Here is an 18381-nt window from a genome sequence, read left to right on the forward strand (position 1 = left end):
ACTATGCCTGTTTCCTCCCCCAACCTTTCCTCCTACTCCCTCCTTATCCTGTCAGCATCTCTGCCTAAGTCCAGAACTCGCTGAAACTGTTTTCTTACTAGCCTATTTACTGACAATGCTATCTTTGGCATGCAGAGTAAGTAATTTAAACGCCTTTTCAATTAACCTAAATGGTTTTCAGTTCAGATCAGATGGTTCAGTTTTCCTCATGACATAACCAAGTTTAGTATCCAAGAACCAATTGTCATCATTGGGCAGTCGGAATCCTCATACACTCCCTCTCATCTGTAGATAAGTTGAGAGCAGCAGCCATGCAAGATCTTGTCTGTTCGCTCAAGTACCACTTGAAATGCACAGAGACAAGTTATGTCAAGTGCAAAGGACTCTTTCTCCCTGTAAAGATGTGAAAGCAGGACTTCACCTCCCAAGTTTGATCATCATGGCATAAGTGGGTTATATGCATAGCATACTCAGACTTCTCAGATCAGAGTTGTCTCACGAGAATTTCTTCTTATGAAATTAGAGTGATTTCTGCAGGCCTCACCTTAAGCTGCAATAGTTCAATCTGAGACATGCTAGAAGCTGTTGATGGGCATGCAGCATCAACCTTCTCAAATTTTTGTCTTGGCGATTTAGCTCATTAGAGACAAAACCTGAATCTGCTGGTTCCCTTGATTTTGGCCCAGATGACCACAAGAATTCCTATAAATGATACCTAAGGTATAGGTAGGAATTTCAACATTCCGTCTCTTTTTATCTATTCTCCAAACACTGATATGATCGGGGAACATATTTGAAGGAGAAAGCAAATTTTTAAGTCGATTATGTTACATACCCAATCACATTACTTAAAAACCCTCCAAACCACCCTGCTATGTGAGCATCCTCATTGGTATATTGCTCAGCTTAATAACTAGTGACACGTGGTTGTGACAAGGGGAGGTAATTGGCAAGAGTTATTGCCCTTTGTCTAAATAAAATAGAAAAGATGAATTTTCATATTTTTAATAGGGCATGGATTCGGGAGGTAGCTGGCTTATATCCCTAAATTAATTTGATTTCTTGCTATTGAGTCAAATCTGCTCAAATAATACACAGCTATCACTACAAAGTACCACTTTCCCACACCATGCATATGCGTACTATCCTGTATATAGAATCATGATATTTGGTGATTTGATGATTTTTAATAAGCACTAAATCCTTTTTGCAGAAAAATATATTATTCATTTATATTTACATTTCAGGTAGCAATTTTGCTATTTTTGTAACCAATATATTCACAAATATGGCAGCAATGATGACGATAGCAATGGTGATCATGGTGAAGAATTTTATTATTATCTCATATTTTAATATTATGAAATCTATAAGCATCATGTCTGATTCTCATTATGTTTGATTAATCAAATAGGTCTGATGATGGGAAGAATAAAAAGACATAAAAGTGACAATAACGATCTCCATGTCAGAACAAGAGCTTTTGACCATGCCAGAGACATTCTGTTTGAACACAAGCATCTTGTGCTGCAGGGAAAACCTGGGGACGGAAAGACTTATCTAGCTCTGTCTCTTGTAGATGATCTTCTTGAAAAGAACGATGAAATGCAGCCTGTACAGATATATAATGTGAACGATTGGGAAGAAATAATTGACACAAAGTTACCATTGGTTGTCATTCTGGATGATGTCTTAGGCAAATATGAACTCTCAGAAACTGATCTTGAAAAATGGATAAAGATCTCGGATATAATTCACCCATGTCTTAGCAGCAGCTCTATTTTCTTAATCATTTGCATTAGGACGCAAATTGCGTTATCTATCAAATCATCCCTTCCGAGAAATGAGGCCTTTTCTTTGATCTTTGATTCCCATATTGTTGATATCAGTAATGAAAAACACTGCCTAACAAAAGAAGAAAGGATGCAAATGCTGGTGAAATATTCCCCAACATATATAGATACAAATGACACATTTGCATTTGAAGATATCTTAGAAATGAAAAACATTATTGGTTTTCCTCAGAATTGCAAAATATTTCGATCCAGACAACACTTGACAGTAGATTTGAAAGATATCTTTTCAAATAATAGGTTTCTTGTTGAAGAGATCCAAGAACTATCAAAGTCAAGTCCTGAAATTTATTCTTTTCTTGTATTGCTCATGTTATCTGGTGGACATCTGTCTTTAGAAAATGAAGTGGAAGAATTAAAAAATAAAATCAAAACGGTATCTGACTACTGTGGACTCAAGGAAAAGTTGAATATTGGTCAAATCAAAGATATTGGTCAAACTCTTTGCGGTACACTTGTTGAATACAAGAAAGAAACAAATAAATTCAACTTTCAACATGACTGTATCGAAACAGCAGTGCTAATTTCTTTTGTTAAAGACTACCATAGTGTAACACTGAGATTATGTTCTTTGAAACAGTTGTCTAAAATGTGTTGTGTGGTAACAGAATTAAACCAATTGGATGGAGACGACTTACTAAATTTCAAGATAATGATTGATGATACTCATTTTGGAGTTGTGCATGAACGATTCATAAAAGGTCTTGAATCTGAGGACAAAGAGTCATTTAAAAACATTGCAGAAGCACTTGTTTGGAAAAACATGCGTTTTGTGGGTTACTTTTCAAAGACAATTACTTCTGAAAATGATGTGCTCAATTTTTTATCCAAAAGAGATTCTGATGGTCATAGTCTACTGATCCATTTAATTTATGCAAAAAGCACACTAGTTGTAGAAAGAATTATTAAAAATATTTACCAGTGTTGCTTACAAAACCATGATGTTGTGAAAAGACAACTTTTGCTAGCCACCACCAATGCATGTCTCGCAGAAGAAAAGGATATCTTGGAAAATTTAATCAGATTTCAAGAAAAGGTTGATGACTCGGTTATGTTCACTGCAGCTTCAACAGGAAATGTTTCAATCATGGAAATGCTTGTACTCCGAAATGGCAATATGAATGCTGCACACAGTATTAATATCAGAGAAGGTCTTGTAAATGCTGGGAAAATATGCATGCCTAAACCTTCTGCATGTCATCATGAGGTTAACCTCTTCCATACTGCTTGCAAGTTTGGCAGAACAGATATGGTGAAGTATCTTATGACTAGCTATCCAGATTTGGTGCACAGATCAAGCAGTTTAGGATGGACAGCTGTTCATTTTGCAGCAATTTCAGAAAACCTAGACCTTCTGAAAAGTCTTTGTGCAGAAGTAGACCCTGAAGGAAAGACCACTAATGATGAAACATTGCTTCATATAGCAGCAGCACACTCCAGTGTCAGAATGGTAGACTACCTGATCAAAACAATTCCTCAACTAATACAATTGATAGACAAGAACGGATGTACAGCAGCACACAGTGCTGCTAAAGGAGGAAATGTTCTTGTGATGCAGGCCTTGTCAGAGGCTGGGTTAGACATCACGGCCAGAACCAATGATGGCATTCACATGCTACACGTTGCAGCAATTAATGACAACATGCAAATGGTTAAATATTTGATAGAAACCAATCCAGGATTATTAAAACAGCCTGATAAGAATGGATGGACAGCATTACACTGTGCTGCTGTAAGAAGCAGTGTCTCTGTGATGGAGAAGCTGATAGAGGCTGGATTAGACATCACAACCAGGACCAAAATTGGTGCTCATGTACTGCACATTGCAGCAGGCAGTGATAACCTGACAATAGTTATGTATTTGATTGAATGCAATCCGTGCATATTACAACAGCCTGATAACAATGGATGGACAGCATTACACTATGCTGCTGTAAGAAGCAGTGTCCTAATGATGCAGACTCTTATAGAGGCTGGGTTAGATATAACAGCCAGGACCAATGATGGTGCTTATATGCTACACATTGCAGAAAGCAATAATAACCTAGAAGTAGCGAAATATTTGTTTGAAGCCAATCCAGGATTCTTACAACAGACTGATAATAATGGACTTAGAGAAACACATTCTGCAGGAAGTGGTCCTATGATGGAGACTTTAATACAGGCTGGACTGGACATCACAGCAGGGACCAGTATGATGGACACATACTATTCTTTGCAACAAGCTATGATAACCTGACAGTTGTTAAATATTTGATTGGAAATCATCCCTTTTTATTACAAGAGAAGATAACTGTGGATTAGCACCATTGTGCTATGCTGCTGCAAATGGCATTGTCCCTGTAATGAAGACTCTGATTGAGGCTTGATTAGACATCACAGTAAGGAGCAATCATGGCATTCACATACCATGCTGCACATTGCACTGAGCAGTGAAAACCTGGAAATACTAAATATCTGGTTGAAGCTAACTCACAACCTCCATCAGATTGATAAAAATAAACTCACAGATCACACTCTACTGCTGCAGCCAGAAGTGTTCCTGTGATGGAGACCTGATCTGACATCACAAGAATGACCACTAATGGTAGTCACATACTACACGTTGCAACAAGCAATGATAACTTGGAGATAGGTAAATATTTGATTCAACCAATCCTATTTTATTACAACAGGCCAATAACATTAAAAGGAAAGATTTAAACATTTCCAATGGAGACATCTTTGTCCAAGTGATGTGACTCAGATGATACTAGGCTGGATTAGACATCACAACCATGATCAATAATGGTAATGGTGTACTACAGATTGATGCAGGCAGTGATAACCTGGACATAGCTGAATATTAGATTGAAACCATCTAGGATTGTTACAGAGGTGTGATAAAATTGGATTCCGGACAGAACACTGTGCTGCTGCAAGAAGTGTCCATGTGATGGAGACTCTGAAAAGAGTCTTGATTAGACAGTGCAGTCAGGACCAGTGATAGTGCCAACGTACTGCATATAGCAGCAGGCAACAGTAAGCTGATAGTTGTGAGATATTTGATTGAAACCAGTCCTCTTTTAATTCAAAAGAGCAATGACAGTGGGTGGACAGCATTACAAGCAGCTGTGTCCCAATGATGGAGACTTGTTGAGGCTGGGTAAGATATCACAGCCAGGACCATTAATTGCCATCATGTACCACACACTGCAGCAAGAACCTGACATAGTTTAATATTTTATTCCGAATAACCTAGGATTGTTACAGCAGATTAAAATCAATGGACAGACAGCAGTATATGTTGCTGCAGAGAAAGGCTGCTGTCCCCATGATGGATATTCTGATTAGAGACTGGATTAGATATTAAAGTGATGGACAGAAATAGTCATTATCTAGTACACATTTCAGCAGTTGGTGTCAGCCAGTATGTAGTTAGATACTGGATTGAAACTAATCCAGGGTTGTTACAACAGAGTGATATGTATGGATGGACAAGATAACACCTTGCTGCTGAGCCAAACAGTGTCCTTATGATGGAGATTCTGATAGAAGACTGATTAGACATCACTGACAAGGCTTCTGATGGTTCCCATGTATGACATATTGGATTAATGAATGATTACCTGACAGTAGTTAAATATTTAATTGAAACTAGTCTATAATTGTTACAACAGCCTGACAAAAATGGATGAACAGCACTACACTTTGCAGCTTTAAGAAACAATGGCCTTGTGAAGGAGACCCAGATTCTGACTGGATTGGACATCACAGCCAGGAACAGTGATGTTACTCCAGTACTACACATTGTAGCAAGCTTTGATAAGTTGACAGTAGTTAAATATTTGACCATAGAAAAGCCTTCTTTGTTACAACACACTGAGAACAATGTATGGAGACCATTACACCATGCTTCAATAAGAGGCAATATCCTATGATTGCGAGTTTAGAAGAGATAAAAATCACAGCCAGGAGTAATGATGGTGTAGATGTACTGCATATTGCTGCTTGCCATGATACTCTGCCAGTAGTGAAATATTTGACTGAAAACTGTCCTGGAGGATTAAAACAGTAAAAAAAAACTTGGACATACAGCAGTGCACTGTGCTACTGGAAGAGCATCTGTCTCTATCTGACCCTGAAAAGGCAATAGAACCTGAATTAATCATGTTGCTTGCTTACTAAAGGTATTTGGTCCAAACCCATCCTAAATTGTTACAAGGGACTGGTAAAATGTGAGAGAGAGAAAAAATTTTATTGGGTGTGTAATGTCGATTCAGTTTATGTTTCTGACTTATGGCTCTTTGTCTATTCTGTGTGTGTGTGTGTGATTTAGATTTTTAACGTAGCTTTAACAATTTTTCAGTCCTAATGCTACGATGTCTACAATGTGGCAGTTTAAAGTGGTGTCTAGCACTGGGGCATCATGCTGCAGACATGTAGCATGATGTCCCACCCAGTCACATCATCCTGACACAAGTCCAACCAGTCCTAATGCTAACCTCTTAATGCTGAGCGCCAAGCGAGGCAGCTGTTAGTACCATTTTTGTAGTCTTTGTTATGACTCTGCAAGGGATCGAACCCACAACCTCCCGCATCAGAGGCAGACGCTCTAACCACTAGGCCACCAGAGCGGTTTTGTCTATTCTAACCTCCAGCTAATTAGTCACTGGGTTAGACCATAGATACTGTTGATTTACTCAACCTTTATCCAGACATATACTTGCCTGGCATGAAAAGATAAATATATATATATATGCAACTGATGTTTCAGGGCTCCATGTAGGTCTAATGTATTGGTCACAGAATGGCTACCAACTTAAAAATAGTCGCCATTTGCAACATTTGGTCACTAGAGTCCATGTGGATTCACATATAGTACAAAATATGTTCATGCTGCTGAACTTAACCATGAAAATTCTTGAAGTCATTTATTTACAAATTGCCAAGCTGAGGTTATTTTGACATAAGATCCATCTTCTGATGTATTTGCATTTTCTTTTGAAACCTTTTCTGTACTACCTGGTAACTTTCAACACCAAATGATTGTAAAGAAGCTTGCCACTTGAACGCCATATTTAAAAAGTAATGTTTAGAAAAGCAGCAAACACTTTACAAGATGAAAACCCAGTAAAGCATTTTGGTACCGCTGAACAGAAAAAAATACACCCTTATTAGTTGATTGAAAATTAGGTTATAAGTTTGCACAGCACGTCATATTGGTCAACCAATGAGAGGGCAGTATTCCATTCAGTGCATTGTATTTGCTTATCAAGTCCGTAGTGTGGGAAAATTGGCATTTTTTAAAAATGTGATAGTAGGCCAAACATTGGCCAGTTGTCACTGTCAGCGAATATGTTATATAGTTGTAAATATGTCACATATTTCTGTGTAATGTGCTCAATTTTGATTGGTTAATAAGAAACGTCAGAAGAGCACATTGGATACAGAGGCTGGCTTGGTGGGACAACATGTTAAATGGCAAAGTCAGTTAAAACTCTGACACTTTTTCATTATTTTAGCAGTAACACTTCTAATAACAGTCAGGGTGCAGAAGCTTATGTCAATAGGCAAAATGACAGTGAAGAAACACTTCCTCGGGTTCAAGTTTAAAGTTATGACCCAACACCCCATCATAAATGCCCAGATATCAAAAATGGGGTGGTAAGGGTCAGAGGAAACTTAGGCTAAGTGATGATGTGCTTAAAAATGGCAGCATTGAAACTAAGTGACCATCTAACGCCAAGAAAGAAAAAAAGTACTCTTTCAATTCAGACTGGAAACAAAAACGACCTTGGCTGGAAATGAATGGGAAAAAAAAGAGATGCTTTGCAGATGGTGTGTAAAAACTGGCAAGAAAATTCTTTCACACTGGGATATTATAATTTCAGGACATCAACCCTTGAGAGACATGTTGAATTACCAGCTCACAAACAGGCAATTCAGGATTTGAAACTAAGTGAAAATCTTACAACTATATGCATGGCAGCTATCAGCAAGAAATCTGAATCAGTTATTCGTTCTATGTCAGTTGCATATTACTTGGTGAAAGAGAATATTGCTGCTCTAAAATATGGTTCACTGTTGGATTTTGTTGACTTTCTGGGTGTTGGTGATGGCAACATAATAGTAGGAGGAAACACAACATATTCATCAAGGGGTTCTGTAGAGGAATTTCAGGTAAGTTCTTTTATTTTATTTACATTTTTCTATTGAAATTTAGATGGAAAAATGGTATATGCTAACAAGCAAGCAAAACCAGATCAGCTAGGTTCTGATCAATGCATATCTTGAGGAATTCCTGTGTTACTGAAAATAACACCAAGAATCATGATCTGCCAATGAAATTGTATTCGGTAGCTCATCATAACTTCCTGTCAGCGTTTAATGGTGGATAATGTTTTTCTTCTTTAATCAAACTGGATTGTTGATACTTGTTTATTTGTCATGAAATTCTTTCCTGTCTAGACAGGTCACATTTCAGTACCACTGTAATGGGTTTTCATGTGTTTCAAATCCCACCACTTGAAACTTATATAATGCATTAGTAAATAGTATTATTTGCTCTGATGATCATTGCAGCAAATAACATTGACCCTGGTCTGTTTATATCACAACTGTGCATATGTGGGGACCCATCAACGATGGACATAATACCAACATTTTTGTTTTTAAAATTGTTGTATACAGACAGGCATAATCACTTCCTTCATTACTATAATTGAATCACTTTAATTAACAGAGAGAGACTGTAGTGCTATATTATTTTAGCATTTAAACACCTTGATGGGATTTCTTAAAACGAGGACTGAATTATCACAAGGCAACATCCTTAGACACTCCATGGTCTTAGGCTAAGGTTTTTTAAAATATATTTGTTTTACATTTCTCAAATATTTTAATAATAAATAATAATAATGATAATAAAATACTTTTGTACTTTGATTTGTCATCAAGCTTTATTTTTTTCCAGGATTGCATAACAACAGTGATAGAATCTGAGTTAATGCAGAAAGTACTATGTAGTCCATTCATTAGCATCTTAATTGATGAGAGTACAGATATTTCAAATACCAAGAAGCTGGTAATTTATGTCAGAATCATTGAACCAACCATGTTTGTTTCTACAACTCATTTTCTTGGTAATGTGTCAGTGGAAGGCCAATCACACACTGCTGAAGTTCTTTTCAAAGAAGTTGTCCAGTTCTTGGAAAAGAAGGAGATTCCTCTTGAAAAAGTTGTTGGTTTTGGCAATGATGGGGAATCAGTGTTCACAGGTCGCAAAAGTGGTGTAGCAACACAGTTCAAGGAGAAAAGCCCTCACTTGATCAGCATTCATTGTATGGCTCCTAGACTGAATTTGTGTACCTCTCATGCATCAAAAAATATTCCATACCTCAAGGAAACCTTTGAAGGCACAGTTAATGACCTGCACTATTTGTTTTAATAAATCTGCCAACAGAACAGCTGAATTGATGGAAATCCAGAACATTCTAGATCTAGACAGTCCTCAACTGAAAGTCAGAGAGGCACATGCAGTTAGATGGCTGGCATTTTATGATGCACAATATGTAATTTTTCACAGCTGGGGGTCTCGCAGATTATTTAAAAAAGAATAACAAGACAAAATAGTGTCAAGACTTGATGAATAAACTCATGGACTACAGATTTGTGGTATGCATGACTTATAATGGATATCATACCTCACTTAGCACAGTTAAATATGCTTTTACAGAAATCTGACTTGGATATAGCAGCTGTGTCACCAGCACTTGATAATTTGAATTCTACCTTACAGAAAGCAGACACAGGAAAATCCTTTCACCAGACCTGTATGTCTGAAAAATTAAAATCATCTAAGGATGGAGACAAAACTAAAGTCACTTACAATGGTGTTGAACTCAAGTTACACAGGAGCACATTGAAAAAAGTTTCAGATGATGTGTCTAACCTTTGCCACAAGTTTGTTACAAATTTGCAGGTGGAGATGGCTGCAAGATTTCCAAAGAGCAGCACACAGGTGGCATCGGCATTTGAGGTTTTTGATCTACGTAACCCCACATATCTATCTTCTGAAGAACAAGAAATGTATGGTTATGACAAGATAAAAATTCTCTGCAATCATTTTGGTCAGGAGAAGAAATCAAAATGAGCTATCAGTTCCACTGCGTGTGACCCAAAAAATGTTATGACAGAGTGGTCTCTTGCTAAGACTATCACTAAAAGAGAAATATACCCTAGAGACAAAATGTGTGGACTCCTTGCAGTTTGTACATCAACATCATACAGATACATTTCCAAATCTTCTTAAATTAGCACCGGTGGCCATGGTTATGCCATACCAAACTGCTAACTGTGAGAGAGGATTCAGTAATCAAAATTGAACCAAAACTGCAGGAAGAATCCGTCTAGAAGAAAGGGTTCTCAACAAACTCATGATGATTTCCTCTGAGAGACTTCAGCTTTAACAAGGCATTGGTAGAGTGGAGGATGATGAAGGACAGGCGTCTATTTAGGAAATAGTGATCATATTTGCAGAACAATGCAGTCACAATTACAGTCAGTCTGGATGCAGCTGTATATATGTTTCAGTTAAGAGTTAGCTGTTATAGAAACTGTATATATACTTTCCCTAATTCATTTTCAGCTTTGGACTTTTCCTTAAAAATTATTTTTTGTCATCCATGAAAGGAAAATATGTGCTCTTCTGATCTTTCTTAGTATGGATTTGTAACCAATACGAATTGACCTTGTGATACACAGGAAGTACATGACACTGTTTTTTAAGATTGGCCATAGTGACACTGTTTGCAGGCTATAGTTTGATTCTTTAATGGTTTATGTGTGTAGATAGAATATTGTTATTAGAAAACATAAGACTTTGATTTTAGTTTTAAGTGTTATACTATATAATATACAGAAGACATGATATGCATTTAATGCACTTATTATACTTGCTGTTGCTATTTTTGAATACATTGAGGGTTTTTTACACCATACTGGATGGCCCCCCTTATGGCTACGTTGGGCCCCCTTTTTTCAGATTTAGTGGGGGCAAGTACCCACATTTATCATAGCCTAGATGCAAGCCTGGGGGCCTTGAAATTATTGTGCAGTGTTCTCTTTACTGATTGGCTGCAATCTTGGGAAAACCTATTTAGTCCCCACCATCTGGAATTTTATGTTTTCAATGAACATTTTGGTAGCCCTTTTTTGACTTGACTCATGAAATGGAATTTGGGAAAAATTATAATTTCTGTCTGAATATGGTGAATTTACCCCACCAGAGGTTTGTTATGTGATATATAACAATATCATCATATGAAAAACAGCTTAAACTCATAGACAATAACAACAACAAAAGGTAAAACTAAGGGTATTGCTCATTTGATAGCTGGGATGGGGGTGGAGAGGGTGATATATCTTAACATGGAGTCCACCCTGTATACAAGTGTGATTTGAATGTTAAATTGCATTAGTAAATAAACTCACTTCTATTCACAGAAGAATGTGGACATAGACTGGTCTCCCGACTGAACTTTATCCAACCGCAGCATATTTACGCAGTAAAAATGTGATGCAAATCTGACTCAAAAAGAAGTTGTTTTTACATCTTCTGTACAGTCTACTGTTCCAAATGAAATACTGCAAATATCCGGTCACAATTACATTACAGTAAATATGCGAATTTCTGCATCCAATAATCCTCTTTTCACAAATATCACAACAATGTAAAGTTTAGTTGTGAAAGTGATATTTTACATGAACATGGGTCATACATTCTAGGCCTATTCGAACCTGTACTGTGTACCATATCAAACAATGTGACATCACATGCATGGGACATTCTGTGTTGAAAAATTATTTTGTCTTTATGGAATGTTCCGTTTATTTGGAGAGATTCTTGTTCTTTGATTTATAGTTTGTAAAAAAAAAGGTATAATCTACTTTTACTAGTTCAGCTTTGTCTGGGACATTCTTTTATGCACAACAAATGAAAGGTGCAATGTCTGTCAGAATGATCAAAATTTTTCATTCTTCTTTCTGTTAAATAATTTCCATGGAAAGAAAAACTATGTGATAAAAAGAATCTGAAATGGGTAATGATTTAATATTAAATTTAAGAAGCTTATTGAATAATGTCAAGCTTTTGCTCACCTGGACTTTGTTCAACTCATTTAATAAATTCTGCATTAAATCATTACTCATTTGAGATCCTCTGTAACTTGCTTGTCTCTGTGCATAAAAAAATGTAGATTGCTGTATTACATTCTATGATATTTAAGATGCTTCATATTGAAAATACAAGCAGACTGACATAACTTTTCTATAATGTATTGACATTTGTTATAGGAAATAACCCATTATAGTATCTTTACCAAGAGCATTTAAAAGTTATCCACAGAGAAATAAGTGTTATTTTCATATTATATACACAATTTACAAAATGTTTTATACTGTATGGTAGGATATATTAGCTAAGACATATTTTCATGTGTGCAGTTGTATATATCTTGTTATGTGTATCTATATTGTGTGCTTAATTTTTGTCTGTGATTGAGAGTTGTGGATGGAGTTTTTGCATACCTGACTTTTGTCATGATTGTAAATAGTAATAAGATATTTACTAAAATTAGTTCAAGCTCAAAACTTGTTTACAGTTTGAAAGAATTTTCAGTTAGAAATTACTCACATCTTTGTCAAGTGTAATTATGTATATATAGTCAACTTGATAAATAATTCCATTGTACCTTACAATCAATCTGTGGAATCATTTTGTTGTCATAGTTTATAGTTGTGTTCAGATGTAAATCTAGAAGACTTACTTAAATCATTCATTGGAATTATTGTTTGCTCATTGTCTGGATTAATACATTGCTTCAGAGTTTTGTGAATTTATTAAAAACATTCTTGAATGCGTCTTTGATATTTCAGGACATTCAAGACTGTTGTACATCAGGACATTCAAGATTATTGGAATTTGTTTGGAATATTCTATACTTTTGGACTTGTAATAAGGACATTTAGGAATATTTAAGATTTGATTCCAGTACTGTAAGTGTCTATAAAGATTTTCAGTTTGTAACTTGGTGAAATAAATTGCTGATTTTACTAAACTTGTTTGTTCTGCTTCTTTCTGATATATAGTTTAAGATCTAGAGATGTAACCCTATATCTGCCTATAAAGCATGGTTATGAAATGATAAGGAAAGGAAATGATACAGAATACTATTTTAAAAACAAAAAATGAAAATATCCTCATATATGTTTGGTGTTTTACATGTGTTTGAACCAGATAAAGCTATTAGCGACTTTGATTTCATGCAGCATTTTCATGCTATATGAATTCGTGGCTTTTTGTTTTGCAGTCAGCAGAATTCAGGTTCTAAACTTATTCTTCTGAGAGAATTTTCTCTTGGCATCCACAGCTGCTTGCTTGAATTACTTCCCTTTTATGATGGTGTATAAAATCTGTGACATGAGCAATTAAGACTGTAATTTCTACCACTGTTACAATTTACCTTTCATTTTAGTTATTCTTATCGATATACAATATCACAAATAGTTAACCGCATTATTATGGCCCTTATTTACAAAGACAGACAAGTTCTAGTCATCAAAAATAGTGGATGCGGACTAGATAACGTCAACAAACTAGACGTTCAGTGATTCAGTCTCATCTAACTCAGATGCTCTCTGCCATTAAATTACTTAAGGAAGAAGAAAAGAAAGGCGAAAAATAAAGAACAATCACTAAAATAAATTGAGAGTAAAAGTTATGAGATCTACATCATGCATGTAAACTGTAAGAATAAGATATTTTTGGAGCGTATGTATTTGTATACCAATATATTTAGTGTGAGGAATAGTTTTTTGTTAGATAGGGAAATCAATCTTTTCAGTAAAAAATGTTTTTCCGAAAATACTTACCCAAATACATTAACCTTAGTTTCAGAATATAAGCTTTCTACCTCGCGAATCCAGCCCTTCCAAAAAATTGAAATACGTCTTTTTCCATCTACATCATATAAAAGGTATTATTCCTTGCCCAATGTGTACCATAAATACCACCAAGTGTTGCTAGTTTCAAGCTGAGTGATGGATCAACAAGGCTGCTGTCATGATGGGGAGTTTGGGAAGGTTTAAAAGTATTGATCGTCATCAAAGTGTGCAAATCCGATAAAAGACTAGTGGATAAACCATTCTTTATGAATGGGCTGACTCTTTCTTGACAGCACAGAAACTGCCGAACCAGAATGCGTAAGACGGGGAAATATGATTTCCCCTTGCTTGAGTAAGTATGTCCCCACTATCGAATTGTATGACATAATTTAACAGCTTTTCCGCAGAGATTGTCTTTCCAGAAATGAAAGGCGTTGATTATAGCCTTCATTTCCAGAAGGATGAAGTGCAGAGGCACCAGCAGAATGAAGTGTAGAGGCATTGCCTTCGGTCCCCACTTGCCACTGCCTATCGAGAAACCTGGCATCCTTGCATAGTGTAACGCCCATTTGAGGCGTTTTCAGAGGAATTCCTTTCATGAGGTAACTGTAGTTGCACCACTGAACTCGTTCGTTGTCTTGATCTTTTGATCGAGCTGTCTGGAAAAGGGGCGCTATTGAGCTAGTAATGTAATCTGAAGGGTGCGCATGAAGTGCATCCCAGTGGAATCAGATCCGTTGCCGCATTAAATCCGAGGAGCTGCAAAACCTCGCATCATGAACCACTTCCTGCTGGAAATTGACCATACGAGTTTGACGATACGCATCATTGAAACGTGAGATAGTCTTAAGAGAAAGAGATTACACATAAACTCCATACACAGACGGACAAAACGTTAGGATGGACGCAGGTCAAACTACCAGTTCACTGCAAAACCGAGATGATGTGACAGAGATAAGAGATCATCACTGTCCTTAACAAAATTAGAACTTGCCACGTTTTTTTTTTTTTTTTTTTTTTTTTTTGAAGTTTTAGAACAAATAGGCAACCATTGCCGTTGCCGAAATCAAACAGAACTGGGCGACAGCCTACTTTGTAATCTTGGTTAAAAAAGAAAATGACATATGACCCAGAAATTCAACTACACTTTCGCTTTTGGAATAGAATCAGTCTGGCACATATGATTAGTTTATTTCTCTTGATAATATTCCGCACATTATATATATATAGCGAGTTTAACTTTTGGTGCATAACCGTTGAATCTATTTTTAGTTAGAAATGTTACTAATTTTAAACTCAACCTAATAGTGGGCCTTTTTACAAGTTTGGGGTAGTAATCTGATTAGATGACAGTATCGTAAATATGTCACGTGGAGATGCATTGTGAACTATATATACCATGTGGGGAAGAATTGCGAAATATGTCGGGCACGGAAGAATTTTCACTTAGAGTCGTAGTAGAGTTGTGGAGATGTAATGACAGAAATGAACAATTTTCCGATTCGTTTTTTCTATTATAGTTCTTATTTTGTTGTCAGTCTGTACACGTATCTATTGGTATATTTCAATTTAATTTGAGAGGAATCATTTATTCAAATTATTTGTCAGAATTACAAAGTGCTCATATGATGGTCTAGACTAAAGCATCCTTTCTGGATCATTGTAAATTCATTCAAAAGTATTATGGTCAATGTCATTGTGATACATCAAGACTGTTGGCGCTTAAGCTAATTCAAGACCTGGAATTTATTCATAGCACTCTATTCTTATGGACTTGTGATATAACTTTTAGGATTATTTTGGATTTAATTCATAATACTGTACGTTCCTCTTAAATTTCCATTTTTAATTTTAAAAAATAATTAAATTTTTGGCTAAATGTTACAAATCTTGTTGGTTTCGCTTCTTTCTTTTATATAGTTTAAGACCACAAAGTCGTAACAATATAATACTCAACATAGCCTATATAAATTTACCGCCTGGAGGGTGTTAATTTTCTAATCATAATACATGTACACTTTATGCAGTATTGGCATGTAATTGGAGCCTAGCCTGTGTGTTTTAAGCTTGTGTGTGAAATCAATTCATAAGTTTTGAACTACCAACTGCCCAATGAGCTTGAATCTGATACACTTTCAAATCTGATACACTATTAAAGATACATGGCATCTACTAATTGCATAAAACTACACGAAGAACATGACATTATAATTAATATGTACGATTACGTCACTTCAAAACGACAAGTGAACGATAATGTAACGAGTTATATTTTAAAAGCAGAATGACAACGTGGTAATCAACGTTGTTTGATAATCGTTGTACAGTGCGTTGTAATGCAAGCACAGCCATACAACAATAAATATACGTTTACTGTCTACATACGCTACTATGATACTGTTGCATTATTTGCTTTATCATTAAAATTATTGATATTGGCTTTAGGTCTTGAAAAAAGTTCTGAAACTCGAAAATCCTTTTTGAAGCTGCAATTTAACTGTTTAGTTTTCAAACGGTGTTTGTTTTACAGACAAAACTTCATTACTGACATGAATGGTTGAAGTAACGACATTTCCATATCGCCAACATTGTCTTTACACGAATAAGGCAGAGAAACCGATCACAAGCCCTCCATATGGGTCCAGCTTCATCAGGTTTTATCGCTTTTGGTGCGAAACAAATGTTGCCTTAGTGTGGCATCATAGTCTGTACTTTCTAAACGACCACTCTAAACCTGAGGTTTGTAAATAGTCAGCATCACTGTAAACATATCACATGACTACGTTGAATTAGGGGAACGTAATCTACATGTTTTGTGCTTGGAGACGCACATGTTAACATTCCAAAATGTACTTATGGAATCTGTGTATTTACATTTATTTATCTGTGTAAACCCCTTTGCTGTCTTCCACCACACAATATTTACCATAGTTAGCAAACAGGACAAGTTACCTCCGTGCAGCTTGCAGAACGAGCTCCAGAAAATCAGACACTTCGATCGCATGAAATAGCACTTTTTCTGGCATAGTAGACATGGAATGTTATATCCCATTTGATGGCAAAATATTCATCTCACTTGTAACTCGGCATTTGACGGCTAAAGCGTGTTTCCACCAAAAACAAAAACGGAATACATACCACTCCGAAGATCATCGATATCCTTTAAAAATTCCTCGGCTTATTCTGTTCTAGCCAGCAAAGAATTATGTTTCAATGCCTCCTGTTAACATAATGTCTGAGGTACTCGGCAAGTTCTTCAACTTCAAGAACTAACAGTCTTCTACACCCCCCTCTCCCCCCCCCCCCCCCCGTCAAACAGCTACTTCTGTTGCATTCTATATAATATCAGCAAGATGAATGATTGTTGATTTATATCCTTATTTTTAATGTACGTGTTGTCAGAATGTTAGCACTTTAAAAAATAAAATAAGTGAATAATAAGAGAACGAGTCAAACTGTATAGTCTACGGCAACTCAGCATCTTTTTTGTCCCAGTCTGCTCTAGCAATATCTGAAAATGCATGCTCGAGGAAATGTGTTATAACTCTTCATCAAACAGCTGTTTCATTACACCTATGTCAGACCGCTCCGGTGGCCTAGGGGTTAGAGCGTCCGCCTCGGATGCGGGGTCGTGGGTTCGATCCCCGGCCGAGTCACACCAAAGACTTACAAAAATGGTACTAACAACTGCCTCGCTTTGCGCTCAGCCTGAAGAGGTTAGTGTTAGGACTGGTCGGCCTGGTGTCAGGATAATGTGACTGGGTGGGACATCATGCTACATGTGTGCGGCATGATGCCTCAGTGCTGGACATTAATATAAACTGCCACACTGCAGAGATCGTAGCGATATGACTGAAAAATTGTTAAAACTACGTTAAACTACGTTAAAAATCCACGTCACACACACACACACACACACACACACACACACACCTATGTCATGTTACAAACGATGCTATCCGGACAACACGTTGACGTCCTAAATCTTGACACAAGAAGGGTATTCATACTTCTCCACAAATCTTCTTTGGTAAAAATCCAGGTATTACTCCACACATGACTGGGTTTCAATAGTCACTCAATTGTTTCACCTTAAACACGGCAAACATTTTATAAAAGCAATACCTGTTACGAGCGGTTATACCATGAACTGTGCTTTTATGAAAACCAGTCTGTTCAATACGTCACAGTTTTTTCATTCCAAGTGCCTTCGAAACTTCCTGGTGGAGAAATTAACTAAAACCCTAAATTACAATGCAGTGTGTTAAAATGTAGGGACCATTCATGGTTTTGAATATTTATGATACTGTGAGACATTCAAACATTGTATGGATATATACAGACTTGACGTGAGTCTTGTGTTGAGAACGCTACCTTCTAGTTGCTACCGTCTTGTAAGTTGACTTCTCTTTTGCCAGACGTGTAAGTGCTTGTTACACATTTTTGTTATTGTCGTCTTTTAGGCTGAAACAAATGAGTGACAGTTGAAACCCACTCACGTGTAGGGTAAAATTCCTCTCATAGTGTTTTGAATTTTGAACATGTCGGCAAAAGCTGAATGGAAAACCACGTGCAGATTTATTATGTACCTAGGTTCGCATTT

General features: G+C 36.5%; 2 protein-coding genes across 3 annotated transcripts in view; both read left to right on the forward strand.

Annotated features, from left to right (window-relative positions):
- The window catches only part of LOC149779905 (uncharacterized), an 84601-nt gene that overhangs the window by 14337 nt on the left and 51883 nt on the right, over nt 1-18381 (forward strand). Inside the window, exons 3-5 of the mRNA XM_089937330.1 lie at nt 1415-4087; nt 5550-5725; nt 9571-9964. Coding sequence (XP_089793456.1) covers nt 1420-4087; nt 5550-5725; nt 9571-9964 — 3238 coding nt within the window. The 5' untranslated portion in view covers nt 1415-1419. The remainder of the gene's footprint in view (nt 1-1414; nt 4088-5549; nt 5726-9570; nt 9965-18381) is intronic.
- Nucleotides 4096-12952, forward strand: LOC149779906 (zinc finger protein 862-like). Of its 2 annotated transcripts, XM_089936594.1 has the most exons (3): nt 4097-6022; nt 7727-8015; nt 8809-12952. In XM_089936594.1, exons 2-3 carry the CDS (start codon nt 7818-7820, stop codon nt 9280-9282), a joined length of 672 nt encoding a protein of 223 aa, XP_089792720.1. In that variant the 5' UTR covers nt 4097-6022; nt 7727-7817; the 3' UTR covers nt 9283-12952. The 2 variants fall into 2 exon arrangements, with proteins under 2 accessions (XP_089792719.1, XP_089792720.1); XM_089936593.1 differs by having other exon boundaries at nt 4096-8015.

This window comes from Sinohyriopsis cumingii, chromosome 16 (genome assembly GCF_028554795.1).
Source record: "Sinohyriopsis cumingii isolate HCF-2022 chromosome 16, ASM2855479v2, whole genome shotgun sequence".
Taxonomy (NCBI): domain Eukaryota; kingdom Metazoa; phylum Mollusca; class Bivalvia; order Unionida; family Unionidae; genus Sinohyriopsis; species Sinohyriopsis cumingii.

Bases quoted from the DNA above. Each gene is read 5' to 3' on its own strand.
- LOC149779906 (XM_089936593.1), top strand. From the start codon at position 7,644: ATGGGAAAAAAAAGAGATGCTTTGCAGATGGTGTGTAAAAACTGGCAA. The intron at 8,016-8,808 runs GTAAGTTCTTTT...ATTTTTTTCCAG, and splicing joins GTTCTGTAGAGGAATTTCAG to GATTGCATAACAACAGTGAT.